Raw genomic sequence first — 15,672 nt, 5'->3', positions numbered from 1 at the left:
TAGGGTGCATCCTAATGGCACCCTATTCCTTATAGTGCAGCATCCCAATGGCACCCTATACCCTATAGTGCAGCATCCCAATGGCACCCTATACCCTATAGTGCAGCATCCCAATGGCACCCTATACCCTATAGTGCAGCATCCCAATGGCACCCTATACCCTATAGTGCACTACTTTTGACCAGGGCCCATGGGGATCTGGGACGGAGGCTCCAAATAGAAGCCCAAAGACTCATGACAGACCACTGCAGCTGAATAAGATACTGGTTAAGAACTACTGGTTAAGTGCTACTGGTTAAGTGCTACTGGTTAAGAGCTACTGGTTAAGTGCTACTGGTCAAGTGCTACTGGTTAAGTGCTACTGGTTAAGAGCTACTGGTTAAGTGCTACTGGTTAAGTGCTACTGGTTAAGAGCTACTGGTTAAGAGCTACTGGTTAAGTGCTACTGGTTAAGTGCTACTGGTTAAGTGCTACTGGTTAAGAGCTACTGGTTAAGAGCTACTGGTTAAGTGCTACTGGTTAAGTGCTACTGGTTAAGAGCTACTGGTTAAGTGCTACTGGTTAAGAGCTACTGGTTAAGTGCTACTGGTCAAGTGCTACTGGTTAAGTGCTACTGGTTAAGTGCTACTGGTTAAGTGCTACTGGTTAAGAGCTACTGGTTAAGTGCTACTGGTTAAGAGCTACTGGTTAAGTGCTACTGGTTAAGTGCTACTGGTTAAGTGCTACTGGTTAAGAGCTACTGGTTAAGTGCTACTGGTTAAGAGCTACTGGTTAAGTGCTACTGGTTAAGTGCTACTGGTTAAGAGCTACTGGTTAAGTGCTACTGGTTAAGTGCTACTGGTTAAGTGCTACTGGTTAAGTGCTACTGGTTAAGAGCTACTGGTTAAGTGCTACTGGTTAAGTGCTACTGGTTAAGAGCTACTGGTTAAGAGCTACTGGTTAAGTGCTACTGGTTAAGTGCTACTGGTTAAGTGCTACTGGTTAAGAGCTACTGGTTAAGTGCTACTGGTTAAGTGCTACTGGTTAAGTGCTACTGGTTAAGAGCTACTGGTTAAGTGCTACTGGTTAAGTGCTACTGGTTAAGAGCTACTGGTTAAGTGCTACTGGTTAAGTGCTACTGGTTAAGAGCTACTGGTTAAGTGCTACTGGTTAAGTGCTACTGGTTAAGTGCTACTGGTTAAGTGCTACTGGTTAAGTGCTACTGGTTAAGTGCTACTGGTTAAGTGCTACTGGTTAAGAGCTACTGGTTAAGTGCTACTGGTTAAGTGCTACTGGTTAAGAGCTACTGGTTAAGAGCTACTGGTTAAGTGCTACTGGTTAAGTGCTACTGGTTAAGTGCTACTGGTTAAGAGCTACTGGTTAAGTGCTACTGGTTAAGTGCTACTGGTTAAGTGCTACTGGTTAAGAGCTACTGGTTAAGTGCTACTGGTTAAGTGCTACTGGTTAAGAGCTACTGGTTAAGTGCTACTGGTTAAGTGCTACTGGTTAAGTGCTACTGGTTAAGTGCTACTGGTTAAGAGCTACTGGTTAAGTGCTACTGGTTAAGTGCTACTGGTTAAGTGCTACTGGTTAAGTGCTACTGGTTAAGAGCTACTGGTTAAGTGCTACTGGTTAAGAGCTACTGGTTAAGTGCTACTGGTTAAGAGCTACTGGTTAAGTGCTACTGGTTAAGTGCTACTGGTTAAGTGCTACTGGTTAAGAGCTACTGGTTAAGTGCTACTGGTTAAGTGCTACTGGTTAAGTGCTACTGGTTAAGAGCTACTGGTTAAGTGCTACTGGTTAAGTGCTACTGGTTAAGTGCTACTGGTTAAGAGCTACTGGTTAAGTGCTACTGGTTAAGTGCTACTGGTTAAGTGCTACTGGTTAAGTGGTATTCCGTTTCTTTATAACATAGAGTTGTTCATAAAGTATCCTCAGACTGTGAGGGAGTGTTAAGCCCCACATAGACAGCTGAGATGTCATGGCCATAAGTATAGGTCATTACACACACACACACACACACACACACACACACACACACACACAGTCATTATGAGCCATAATGGCTTTCCTCCTCCCTCCTCTCATCTCTCAGGGGGAAACAGGGACCACCAGGATCGGGAAATACGACCCCAATACCAGACAGAATAAGGTAGAGCTTCCTCTGTGTGGGTGTGTGTGTGACTGTGTGTGTGTGACTGTGTGTGTGTGACTGTGTGTGTTTGACTGTGAGTGTGACAATAAGAGTGAGTGAGTGAGTGAGTGAGTGAGTGAGTGAGTGAGTGAGTGAGTGGGTGAGTGGGTGAGTATGTGTGTATATGCCAGTCCATAGTCTTAATGGAATGTGAGGTTACTCCTAGTACACTGCCTGATCACCACCAGCTGTTTGTAGTGTTCATCATGGGCCCTAACCCCTGTCCCCTTACCCCTAACCCCTGTCCCCTTACCCCTCTCACCTCTCCCCTAACCCCTCTCCCCTCTCTTCACAGCTCCTCTACACATTTGACAAGCAGGTGTGTGTCAGCAGCTGTTCTCTGAATAAGGAGGAGACTCTGCTGGGTAAGGACCTGTTCATGGACTTAGAAATAGAATGTGTAGAACATAGAGATACTTTAATTGTTCTATTGAATTCTATGGTGTAGAACAGATAAAACTCTAGAATCCATGGTATTCTAATTCTATGGTGTAGAACAGATAACTCTAGAATCCGTGGTATTCTAATTCTATGGTGTAGAACAGATAAAACTCTAGAATCCATGGTATTCTAATTCTATGGTATAGAACAGATAAAACTCTAGAATCCATGGTATTGTAATTCTATGGTGTAGAACAGATAAAACTCTAGAATCCATGGTATTCTAATTCTATGGTGTAGAACAGATAAAACTCTAGAATCCATGGTATTGTAATTCTATGTGACACACATGCGTAGTACAAAGACACACAGAGAGTGAAACAAGGATCCTCACTAAAGTGTTGAGCCAGTGTCTCCTCCCCTAGTGTGTCAGTGTTAGACTAGATACAGGTTTTCCTACATACAGCCTACTGACATTTCCAGTCCAAGATTGTGATCACCCCGTGGGAGAACCTTATCATCATGAGAGAGGAACAATGTCTTGTGACTGAGCCGACAGCCAAGAGCCATTGTATTGAAGTCACGTCACTGAACCCACATCACCTCACATACTTGTCTTTTAATCTCATTTTTAGCGGTCAGTTTGGCACAGAGGACAAGAACAGAGGAGCGCCTCAGACCAGGTACCTGTCTCCCCTTGGCTCGACCCCGCCCCACATACACACACACACACGCACACTGACACACACACACACTGACACACACACCTCCCAACTCTGATACAAACAAACACAGAAGCTGAGGATTAGAGAAATGCAACTCGACAGAAAACCATGTAATTCTACAGTATGTTATGAAGAGGGAAGTGGTAAGCTATATCCTGCTGATAACTAGCTCTCTGTTTCCCTCTGGTTCTCTCTGAGCCTTTAGGGAAACAGACCTGTGGCTGTATTCACTACAACTCTAATAGTCAGATGGGTAACATTCAGGATGTTATGAAGTATCTATCCACACATGCACCACAGGTTTTTAAGTGTTTCAAGTGTACTCTACACGACAGGTTCAAACTGTACACAACTATTGGCTGTAGGCCGCACTATATCGGTCACCTGTGTGTGTTGGAATGAGTAGCAGTGATCACAAGGGCAGCACAGGCGCTGAAGCAGTTTTCTGCTGTTTCAGGTCAGTGAAGTTAATCATTACCATATATAACACCTTTCAATTGTCTACTCCTAGTTTCAAAATGTCTGACCCTCCTCATTGAGATCCATCCCATTAACAACACTAAGGTCCTGAAGGCTGTCGACTGCCGGGTCAGAGTTCAGGTATAGAGCTATATTGTTTTGTACTTGGACTCTACTGTACTCTTATCAGCTATACCTATTACAGTAAGCTTCCCCTCGGTTGTTATTACATTGATGTAACAATGTGCTATAACCTGGTTCTACTACAAAGAATGTTAACCAGTCATCTTTGGTTCCATACAGTTCCTCCATCCAGACACAGAGAGGGACTCAGTGCTGGAGAGTCACCTGCTGCTGGTAGCAGAAGATGGCTGTGAGTATCTGGGAAGTGAAGTGGGGTCGAATCTCTGAGGGTCACAGCTTTTAACTATGATAGTACAAAGACATTAGATGACACTGTTCTCTGTTTTTGGGAGGGTATGGCCACTGGGGCTTCAGGGTTTAGGCTTTGAACTTTGACCTTTAACCTTTCAGATGTGGAGCAGCTCCATGTAATGCTGGTCAGACAAGAGGGTTACAGAGTGGTAAGAAACACTGTCACAGACTATAGAGAGCTGGATGGAATGCAACTGTTCCGTAGTGACATCACTTCCTGTTGACTGGTGTTCTAATAGGTGATGTTGAACCCAGAGTGCCTGGCCAAAGACAGGGTGGCAGAGGAGTTCAGCTGGGTCCAGTGGGACAGCCAGACACAGAGACTCTTCTACCTCACATACAGGGTAACATACCATATATACAGTACCAGTCAAAAGTTTGGACACACCTACTCATTCAAGGGTTTTTCTTTATTTTTACTATTTTCTACATTGTAGAATAATAGTGAAGACATCAACATTATCAAATAACACATAAGGAATCATGTAGTAACCAAAAAAACAAATCTAAATATATTTTATATTTGAGATTCTTCAAAGTAGCCAGCCTTTGCCTTGATGACAGCTTTGCACTACTGGCATTCTCTCAACCAGCTTCACCTGGAATGCTTTTACAACAGTCTTGAAGGAGTTCCAACATATGTTGAGCACTTGTTGGCTGCTTTTCCTCCACTCTGCAGTCGTACTCATCCCAAACCATCTCAATTGGGTAGAGGTCGGGTGATTGTGGAGGTCAGGTCATCTGATGCAGCACTTCATCACTCTCCTTGGTCAAATAGCACTTACACAGCCTGGAGGTGTGTTGGGTCATTGTCCTGTTGAAAACAAATGATAGTCCCCATTAAGCACAAACCATAGTAGGGTGGCTACTTTAAAGAATCTCAAATAAAAAATATATTTGGATTTGTTTAACACTTATTTGGTTACTACATGATTTCATATGTGTTATTTCATAGTTTTGATGTCTTCACTATTCTACAATGTAGAAAATACTAAAAATGAAGAAAGACCCTTGAATGAGTAGGTGTGTCCAAACTTTTGACTGGTACTGTAGGTAACACACTAGGCTCTGACCTGGGCAACAACACCTTAAACTAACATGTTCTGTTTCTTTTGAATTTTGAAGAAGAATGCAGAAATTCCTCCTGATAATGCAATTAATGACCTCCCTTCTTTCTCTGTCAGGAAAAAGCTGTGCTGAAATGTGTGCAATTCTGCCATGACCGCAACTGTGAGACCTTGGTGAGACTTAGCAGCAGAAATCATTTAATCATGAACACTTTATGGATAGTGTTTGATTTCAGGTCAGGCTACTTAATGCTTCCCCCTCTTTCCGACAGTTTGAGCTTGTCCTGGAGTTGCCCTCTAACCCTTTCAGCTGTATGAGGTAAGAATGAAAAGTGAAATTAAATTAAACAAGATAACTTTTCAGCTGAACTGTGTATTTCCTGAAAACAGTTCATCAATATTCAGCCATTTCTGGTCATGCTGTATGGATAACACCTTGTGTGTTTGACCCCTAGGTTTGTTAACCTGGGCTTTGACCATCACCAAGAGACGCAGCAGGAACGGGAGGAGATGAGGATGGTGGTGATCACCAATAACACAGGCAGGTTTTGGTTGAACATAAACTGCTTCACCTCCGTACTGTGTTGATAATGTTCTATGCTCGGAGAACATTACTCTTTCATTAAGTTTGTCATTACTTTTTGTTTGACATGGGACGTGAATGGAAACAGAGGGTAAGTGCTGTAGCTACTGTGATCTAGATGAACTGTGTCACTCCTTGATCAATGGACAGTTCAGTCCACCACCAGCACAATCACACTCCCTTCACAGAGCCCAGATTTAATACAACTTCTCAATTCTCAAGATTGCATTAGTCAAGCTGCACAATTGGAAATGCTGCAGGCTTCCCAATCGTAAAAATAATTTGTGTTTCTTTGAAAGGCCTATCAAATCTAAAGATGGTTGACGACGGCCCAGGGCCAGGATCATAATCACTTCACTGTGCTACTTATTCCAAATGACATTCAAGATTCAACCAATGAAACACTGTTTCTTTTAATAAGACCCCAATCAATACCACATTGTTAAAATTCTATCCTTCTGCTTCTTCTTCTGGTTCTTCTGCTTCTTCTTCTGGTTCTTCTGCTTCTTCTTCTGCTTCTTCTTCTGGTTCTTCTGCTTCTTCTTCTGGTTCTTCTGGTTCTTCTGGTTCTTCTGCTTCTTCTTCTGGTTCTTCTGCTTCTTCTTCTGGTTCTTCTGCTTCTTCTTCTGGTTCTTCTGCTTCTTCTTCTGGTTCTTCTGCTTCTTCTTCTGCTTGTTCTTCTGGTTCTTCTGCTTCTTCTTCTGCTTCTTCTGGTTCTGCTTGTTCTTCTGGTTCTCCTGCTTCTGGTTCTTCTTCTTCTGATTCCTCTGCTTTTTCTTCTGCTTCCTCTGCTTGTTCTTCTGGTTCTGCCTCTTCTACTTCTTCTTCTGGTTTAGCTTCTTCTTTGTATTAATTTGTTGTTAGAGTGTAATTGGTTGTTTTAATACCTGCTCCTTACTGTTGATTGCAGGGAGTATGTGTGTGTGTTACAGCCAGCCTGCTTGTGTCAACCAGGAGATCACATACACCATAGTCCTGGTGCACAGAGGTTCAGTATTATACGTCTTACCATGTTGCATTAGTTCCATACATTATTCACAAATGACTAATTAAGTTCCGTCAGGGAAAATCCTAAATTCTTCTAAGTTTCAAGTTGTACATTGTAATCTACCAGAGCCTCTCTGCCCTCTACAGGCTGCAGTAAAACGTTCTCAGTGGCTCTGGATGGCACCCCTAGTCCATGTGGTACAGATCTCCTCCCTCTCTTCATCCCTATAGGTAAGTCAACACATCTGTCTCACAGACGTCCTGTCCATCCTATCACAGCCCCTTCAGAACCTGCTGGAACACTCCCACACAGCCCATCCATCCTATCACAGCCCCTTTAGAACCTGCTGGAACACTCCCACACAGCCAATCCATCCTATCACAACCTCTTCAGTACCCACTGGAACACTCCCACACAGCCAATCCATCCTATCACAACCTCTTCAGTACCCACTGGAACACTCCCACACAGCCAATCCATCCTATTACAACCTCTTCAGAACCCACTGGAACACTCCCACACAGCCCATCCATCCTATCACAACCTCTTCAGTACCCACCGGAACACTCCCACACAGCCCATCCATCCTATCACAACCCCTGATAGTGCTACTTCTACTTGGGACTGAGGAAGTGGTTTTAGGAGTTATTTGTGATAGGATGTTTATTATTATTGTACAGTAGACATTTACATAAGAGAATAAACAAATAAACCAACCAAAAACATTTGAGGTCAGTCCAAGATAGCTGATGAATAAATGTAGACTAGCCTGCTGTTCTCTGCCCAGGTTACTACGTGGTAGTCTACCTGTCTGGTCACTTCCTGCACTGCATCAACACCAGGCAACAGGAGCTGCTCTGCCACAGCCTCTTTCTCTCAGGTAAGGCTAGACCTGGGGCATGTTCATCAGGACAAACTGTAGCCAATTGTTTTGCAATGGAAAAGGAAATTGAGTTTTTTAAAACGGTTGAGACACCTCTGTGTTTCACTCCATTACGTGTCTATGAACACGACCCTGGTTACCGACAGAAGTGGACTATATGAGGAATAGGGAGTCATTTCAGATGCAGCCCAAGTGTGTGTTTGTTAAACTGGCCTCAGTATAACTGTGTTACAGGTGTTGATGATGGCCCCAGTGTAACTGTGTTGATGATGACCCCAGTGTAACTGTGTTGATGATGGCCCCAGTGTAACTGTGTTGATGATGGCCCCAGTGTAACTGTGTTGATGATGGCCCCAGTGTAACTGTGTTGATGATGGCCCCAGTGTAACTGTGTTGATGATGGCCCCAGTGTAACTGTGTTGATGATGGCCCCAGTGTAACTGTGTTGATGATGGCCCCAGTGTAACTGTGTTGATGATGGCCCCAGTGTAACTGTGTTACAGGTGTTGATGATGGCCCCAGTGTAACTGTGTTACAGGTGTTGATGATAGCCCCAGTGTAACTGTGTTACAGGTGTTGATGATGGCCTCAGTATAACTGTGTTGATGATGGCCTCAGTATAACAGTGTTGATGATGGCCCCAGTGTAACTGTGTTACAGGTGTTGATGCAGAGCTGGGTGTGTTGGGATCAGACAGTGTGGTGTTGTCTCTACCCGAGTCCTCTCTGCTGGACCTGAACACAGGCAGGATGTACACTGTAGACCTCAACCCCTCCTTCCTAATGGACCTACTGCACTGCAGGTAGAATGGACTAGAATAGAATATAATGGAATGGAATGGAATAGAATAGAATGGAATAGAATAGAATGGAGTAGAATATAATAGAATAGAATAACATAGAATAGCATATAGCTCAATCCATTGTTGAATGGAAAATGGTTTTGAGTGTGTATTGAATGGTGTTGAGTGTGTATTTCATGCTTACTGCATGTAGAAGGTACTGCAGCATTGAGTATTATAGTGGTGGTACACTCCTCTGTTTATGTAGGATTCATAATGTCTTATGCTCTGTGCTGTAGCCACAGTAGACCTGATGCTCAACGCCTGGCTGCCCTGCACTGTCTGCTGCTCTACATGGGACCCAACGCTGCACTAGAACTGAAGGTAGGAGTTGCAAGCAAAACCCACGAGAACACTTTGTTCAGAGAGAGAGAGAGAGAGAGAACAAGAGAGACACAGAGTGTGTTTAAAATATATATATTTAACCTTTATTTAACCAGGTAGGCTAGTTGAGAACAAGTTCTCATTTTCAACTGCGGCCTGGCCAAGATAAAGCAAAGCAGTGCAACACAAACAACAACACAGAGTTACACATGGAATAAACAAACATACAGTCAATAATACAATAGAAAAGTCTATATACAGTGTGTACAAATGAGGTAAGATAAGGGATAAATAGGCCATGGTGGCGAAGTAATTACAATATAGCAATTAAACACTGGAGTGATAGATGTGCAGAAGATGAATGCAAGTACAGATACTGGGGTGCAAAGGAGCAAAATAAATAAATAACAGTATGGGGATGAGGTAGTTCGATGGGCTATTTACAGATGGGCTATATACAGGTGTAGTGATCTGTGAGCTGCTCTGACAGCTGGAGCGTAAAGTTAGTGAGGGAGATATGAGTCTTCAGCTTCAGTGATTTTTGCAGTTCGTTCCAGTCATTGGCAGCAGAGAACTGTAAGGAGAGGAGGCCAAAGGAAGAATTGGCTTTGGGGGTGACCAGTGAATTATACCTGCTGCAGCACGTGCTACGGGTGGGTGCTGCTATGGTGACCAGTGAGCTGAGATAAGGTGGTGCTTTACCTAGCAAAGACAGAATGGTGTCGTCTGCGTAGAGGTGGATCAGAGAATCACCAGCAGCAAATGTGACATCATTGATGTATACAGAGAAGAGAGTCGGCCTGAGAATTTAACCCTGTGGCACCCCCATAGAGACTGCCAGAGGCCCGGACAACAGTCCCTCCGATTTGACACACTGAACTCTATCAGAGAAGTAGTTGGTGAACCAGGCGAGGCAATCATTTGAGAAACCAAGGCTGCTGACTCTGCCGATAAGAATGGGGTGATTGACTGAGTCGAAAGCCTTGGCCAGGTCGATGAATACGGCTGCACAGTACTGCCTCTTATCGATGGCGGTTATGATATCATTTAGGACCTTGAGCGTGGCTGAGGTGCACCCACGACCTGCTCTGGAACCAGATTGCATAGCGGAGAACGTATGGTGGGATTCGAAATGGTCGGTGATCTGTTTGTTAACTTGGCTTTCGAAGACCTTAGAAAGGCAGGGTAGGATAGATATAGGTCTGTAGCAGTTTGGGTCTAGAGTGTCTCCCCCTTTGAAGAGTGTGTGAGAGAGAGATGTTTTGGAGGGAGAAATTCAGGACTGGGTTCTGACCATGAGTCAGGTTGTTTATAATGGAGAAAGTGCCTCACTTGAAATCTCCATCTGCAGTACTTGTTCTAAACGGTGTCTCTGTGGCCATGACAACACAGTTAGAGAGGTAACCCGTCTTAGAGGTCCAGGAGGACGAGGCTGCTGTGGTTTCATCCACTCTGTGGAAACCCTTTACATAACATGGCTTTATGCATGTGTGGTAACAATGGAGTTACTATAGTAACAATACCAAGATGTTGTTACATAGCATAGCACTGCTGTTACTTCACGTGTTTTCTCTGCAGATCATAGATTGGATCTGTGACAATGTCATGCCGTTCGACACCTTCGATCAAATTCAGGAATTTATTCTGGGTAAGTGGAACAAGACTTATCATCGTTTTAAAATCTATTTTTATGGTGTTTTATGGAAGAATCATGGTCTCCCTTCAACGACAGCGTCACTGTACAGGATCATCTATAAGAAGTGTCTCAGTCTGGATGAAGTCCTACCCTACTCCTCTGTGTTTGAGAAGAAGAAGGTACCTGAGGCTCTAGACCAGGTCCCCGGTGTCACCTGCACCACAGAGCTCCATGCTGAACCAGTGTTCAAAGGAAAGGTAAGATGTCTTTCACCCACTCCAGCTAGTCAACTACCTGATCAGTCACGTGTGTAATATTTAGTGATTTATTTCCAGGTTAGACACTAGGGGGCAGACAGGAGTGGGAAGCAGATCCAGTGCTCAGTAACAGATAAAGAATGCATATCTAATGAATTAAATGAAGAAGAGTTGTGTTGACAGTAAGGACGTGATAATATTATATAAACTGGGCTATTTACACTGAAATACCCAATGATTATTCTGTAGGTGGAGGCCGTCTTTAATTAAAGGCAAAACATGAACCATTTGTTACAATCAAGTGCATTTAATTTAATGTTATGTAGTATGAACCCCGTGCCATAAATCATTTAGTTTCCAAGGAGGTCTCAAGATGACCATAACAAATTGACTTATTTTGCACAAACTGTAAAAGTAGTAAACAGCTGGTGTTTACTAGATGTTTGGTAATGTTTGGCTGCAGGCCAGGAGTCTCCAGGGTTATTGGGAAGAGCTGCAGTGGAGCACAGAAAAGATGAAGTACTTTGAGGCGGTTCCAAACCCACGATACAGAGCATCTCAGAACCTGCCAGACTGGACCAAGCTGCTCACTACCCTGGTGAGTTCACACATATTAGAGGATCAAACTGCAGATCCAGAACCTCTCACACTCTGCCAGACTGGACCAAGCTGCTCACTACCCTGGTGAGTTCACACATATTAGAGGATCAAACTGCAGATCCAGAACCTCTCACAGTCTGCCAGACTGGACCAAGCTGCTCACTACCCTGGTGAGTTCACACATATTAGAGGATCAAACTGCAGATCCAGAACCTCTCACAGTCTGCCAGACTGGACCACGCTGCTCACTACCCTGGTGAGTTCACACATATTAGAGGATCAAACTGCAGATCCAGAACCTCTCACAGTCTGCCAGACTGGACCACGCTGCTAGCTACCCTGGTGAGTTCACACATATTAGAGGATCAAACTGCAGATCCAGAACCTCTCACAGTCTGCCAGACTGGACCACGCTGCTAGCTACCCTGGTGAGTTCACACATATTAGAGGATCAAACTGCAGATCCAGAACCTCTCACAGTCTGCCAGACTGGACCACGCTGCTAGCTACCCTGGTGAGTTCACACAGAGAGACTGGAATATAGATTGTCTCTGGGAGCTCAGTGCACCACAGGAACCATGGTCTCTCTCTCTGATCCCAAGCCTTACACTGCAGCTAGCAGTAGGACAGTATGGAACCATGGTCTCTCTCTCTGATCCCAAGCTTTACACTGCAGCTAGCAGTAGGACAGTATGAAAACATTCATGATTTCCAATTCCTGACATATTCTCTTATAGAACCACTTCAACAGGTAGCCTAGCGTTTAAGAACGATGGGTCAGTAACCGAAAGGTCGCTGGCTCGAATCCCTGAGACGAATCTGTTGATGTTCCCTTGAGCAAGGCAATGAACCCTAATTGCTCTTGTATGTGCTAAATGACTAACATGGACATGTAAAATGTAGTACAGTATACCTTCATAAGAGGAAGTCAGAGAACACGTTCTTCACTCTGTCTGTTCCAGAAGTCAGAGAACACGTTCTTCACTCTGTCTGTTCCAGAAGTCAGAGAACATGTTCTTCACTCTGTCTGTTTCAGAAGTCAAAGAACAAGAAGGCTTCTAACTATCTACGTCACATTGAGGAGAACACTAAACAGTAGGTGGAGAACCGAAGAGTGAAGGGTCTCTTGTGTGTTGCAGAATGTTGTGTGTGTTGGTGGGGTACAGGGGGAACTTCACTATTGAAAACACAGAGAGACAAACTCACAGGGATCAATAACACTGATAGATATTAACACAGGGATCAATAACACTGATAGATATTAACACAGGGATCAATAACACTGATAGATATTAACACAGGGATCAATAACACTGATAGATATTAACACAGGGATCAATGACATTGATGGATATTAACACAGGGATCAATAACACTGATAGATATTAACACAGGGATCAATAACACTGATAGATATTAACACAGGGATCAATGACATTGATGGATAATAACACAGGGATCAATGACATTGATGGATATTAACACAGGGATCAATGACACTGATAGATATTAACACAGGGATCAATGACACTGATAGATATTAACACAGGGATCAATGACATTGATAGATATTAACACAGGGATCAATGACATTGATGGATATTAACACAGGGATCAATAACACTGATAGATATTAACACAGGGATCAATAACACTGATAGATAATAACACAGGGATCAATAACACTGATAGATAATAACACTCAAACACAGACACGTAGAGATACTGTATACACACAGACACGTAGAGATGCTGTATACACACAGGCACGTAGAGATGCTGGATACACACAGGCACGTAGAGATACTGGATACACACAGGCACGTAGAGATACTGGATACACACAGGCACGTAGAGATACTGGATACACACAGGCACGTAGAGATACTGGATACACACAGGCACGTAGAGATACTGGATACACACAGGCACGTAGAGATACTGGATACACACAGGCACGTAGAGATACTGGATACACACAGGCACGTAGAGATACTGGATACACTTAAAAGTCAAGTAAGTCATATCATCTGATATTTTCTCTGTTATTTTCAGAGTTCTGTCGATGGTGGACAGCTGGAATCTTGGTAAGATGCCACATTCTAAAAGCCACTATCAATTAATAGAAGGATTGTAAGAAACCTTGTCTCTCTAGGATTGTAAGAAACCTTGTCTCTAGGATTGTAAGAAACCTTGTCTCTCTATGAATGTAAGAAACCTTGTCTCTAGGATTGTAAGAAACCTTGTCTCTCTAGCATTGTAAGAAACCTTGTCTCTAGGATTGTAAGAAACCTTGTCTCTAGGATTGTAAGAAACCTTGTCTCTAGGATTGTAAGAAACCTTGTCTCTAGGATTGTAAGAAACCTTGTCTCTAGGATTGTAAGAAACCTTGTCTCTAGGATTGTAAGAAACCTTGTCTCTAGGATTGTAAGAAACCTTGTCTCTAGGATTGTAAGAAACCTTGTCTCTAGGATTGTAAGAAACCTTGTCTCTAGGATTGTAAGAAACCTTGTCTCTAGGATTGTAAGAAACCTTGTCTCTAGGATTGTGAGAAACCTTGTCTCTCTCTATGAATGTGAGAAACCTTGTCTCTAGGATTGTGAGAAACCTTGTCTCTCTCTATGAATGTGAGAAACCTTGTGTCTAGGATTGTGAGAAACCTTGTGTCTAGGATTGTGAGAAACCTTGTGTCTAGGATTGTGAAAAACCTTGTCTCTAGGATTGTGAGAAACCTTGTCTCTAGGATTGTGAGAAACCTTGTCTCTAGGATTGTGAGAAACCTTGTCTCTAGGATTGTGAGAAACCTTGTCTCTAGGATTGTGAGAAACCTTGTCTCTAGGATTGTGAGAAACCTTGTCTCTAGGATTGTGAGAAACCTTGTCTCTAGGATTGTGAGAAACCTTGTCTCTAGGAATGTGAGAAACCTTGTCTCTAGGATTGTAAGAAACCTTGTCTCTAGGATTGTAAGAAACCTTGTCTCTAGGATTGTAAGAAACCTTGTCTCTAGGATTGTAAGAAACCTTGTCTCTAGGATTGTAAGAAACCTTGTCTCTAGGATTGTAAGAAACCTTGTCTCTAGGATTGTAAGAAACCTTGTCTCTAGGATTGTAAGAAACCTTGTCTCTAGGATTGTAAGAAACCTTGTCTCTAGGATTGTGAGAAACATTGCCTCTCTAGACCTTGATATTGGTCCTTTGGCTATGAAGCTGTTATTGTGATTATTATTCCTAGAATAACACTGGTATATTAAGATGCTGGCAGGCCAGTTAACGTGAGCTCATTTACCCTTGACTACAGATAGGAAATGTCTTCTGCTTCAGTTAAAGAAATCCCCCAACTTGAGTTTCAGGGTCACATAATTGAGTCCACTGGAGAACATCGCTCTCGGAGCCCACAGTTGTTGATGATTTATCATTCAGGGAGAGAGAGAGAAAAGAGGGGAAGAATGCCACATGGTTATATAAGAATGGGAGGAGAAGGGCGTCTCTCTCGCTTGCTTTCCTTCTTTTTTCTCTTCTCCTTCACTGCTTCCTGACCCCAGTCCAAATGTTGCTCAACCACGAGATTGGACATCGCTCTACCTCAACCTCACATGGGCCACGCACAGACAATACACAACCTCACTCTCTGTCACACACACTGCTCTCTCACTCTCTGTCTGTCTCTCTGTCTGTCTCTCACCCGTACATACTCTCTCCCATACTGACCACCATTCATCATTCTCCACACCAATATCCGACTCACAGAAACTACCCTCTGCAAGCACAGTTGACTTTTTCCTCTCCCTCCTTCATTGTCCTTGTCATCTTCTGACTGTATTGTTTCAGTTTATCCATGGAGATGTCCTTCTGTAGTGAAAAGACCATGGAGATGTCCCTCTGTAGTGAAGACCATGGAGATGTCCCTCTGTAGTGAAAAGACCATGGAGATGTCCCTCTGTAGTAAAAAGACCATGGAGATGTCCCTCTGTAGTGAAGACCATGGAGATGTCCCTCTGTAGTGAAAAGACCATGGAGATGTCCCTCTGTAGTGAAAAGACCATGGAGATGTCCCTCTGTAGTGAAAAGACCATGGAGATGTCCCTCTGTAGTGAAAAGACCATGGAGATGTCCCTCTGTAGTGAAAAGACCATGGAGATGTCCCTCTGTAGTGAAAAGACCATGGAGATGTCCCTCTGTAGTGAAAAGACCATGGAGATGTCCCTCTGTAGTGAAAAGACCATGGAGATGTCCCTCTGTAATGAAGACCATGGAGATGTCCCTCTGTAGTGAAAAGACCATGGAGATGTCCCTCTGTAATGAAGACCATGGAGATGTCCCT

General features: G+C 43.4%; 1 protein-coding gene across 9 annotated transcripts in view; it reads left to right on the top strand.

The window, feature by feature from the left end:
* LOC109884775 (gamma-secretase-activating protein) overlaps positions 1-15,672 on the top strand; it is a 31,120-nt gene that overhangs the window by 781 nt on the left and 14,667 nt on the right. For 5 of the 9 annotated variants that reach the window (XM_031820632.1, XM_031820634.1, XM_031820635.1 and 2 more), the window contains exons 3-23: positions 2,075-2,131; positions 2,469-2,538; positions 3,190-3,237; positions 3,791-3,879; positions 4,042-4,111; positions 4,273-4,322; positions 4,413-4,517; positions 5,358-5,414; positions 5,513-5,559; positions 5,696-5,781; positions 5,912-5,914; positions 6,734-6,811; positions 6,958-7,041; positions 7,599-7,691; positions 8,355-8,496; positions 8,775-8,859; positions 10,438-10,507; positions 10,592-10,752; positions 11,216-11,350; positions 12,389-12,447; positions 13,408-13,439. In XM_031820632.1, coding sequence (XP_031676492.1) covers positions 2,075-2,131; positions 2,469-2,538; positions 3,190-3,237; positions 3,791-3,879; positions 4,042-4,111; positions 4,273-4,322; positions 4,413-4,517; positions 5,358-5,414; positions 5,513-5,559; positions 5,696-5,781; positions 5,912-5,914; positions 6,734-6,811; positions 6,958-7,041; positions 7,599-7,691; positions 8,355-8,496; positions 8,775-8,859; positions 10,438-10,507; positions 10,592-10,752; positions 11,216-11,350; positions 12,389-12,447; positions 13,408-13,439 — 1,621 coding nt within the window. The remainder of the gene's footprint in view (positions 1-2,074; positions 2,132-2,468; positions 2,539-3,189; positions 3,238-3,790; positions 3,880-4,041; positions 4,112-4,272; positions 4,323-4,412; positions 4,518-5,357; positions 5,415-5,512; positions 5,560-5,695; positions 5,782-5,911; positions 5,915-6,733; positions 6,812-6,957; positions 7,042-7,598; positions 7,692-8,354; positions 8,497-8,774; positions 8,860-10,437; positions 10,508-10,591; positions 10,753-11,215; positions 11,351-12,388; positions 12,448-13,407; positions 13,440-15,672) is intronic. The other 4 variants (XM_031820633.1, XM_031820638.1, XM_031820636.1 and 1 more) reach the window with 1 other exon arrangement.

Source organism: Oncorhynchus kisutch, unplaced genomic scaffold, assembly GCF_002021735.2.
Source record: "Oncorhynchus kisutch isolate 150728-3 unplaced genomic scaffold, Okis_V2 scaffold3571, whole genome shotgun sequence".
NCBI classification, from domain to species: Eukaryota; Metazoa; Chordata; class Actinopteri; order Salmoniformes; family Salmonidae; genus Oncorhynchus; species Oncorhynchus kisutch.
This window is presented reverse-complemented; position numbering and strand designations above follow the sequence as displayed.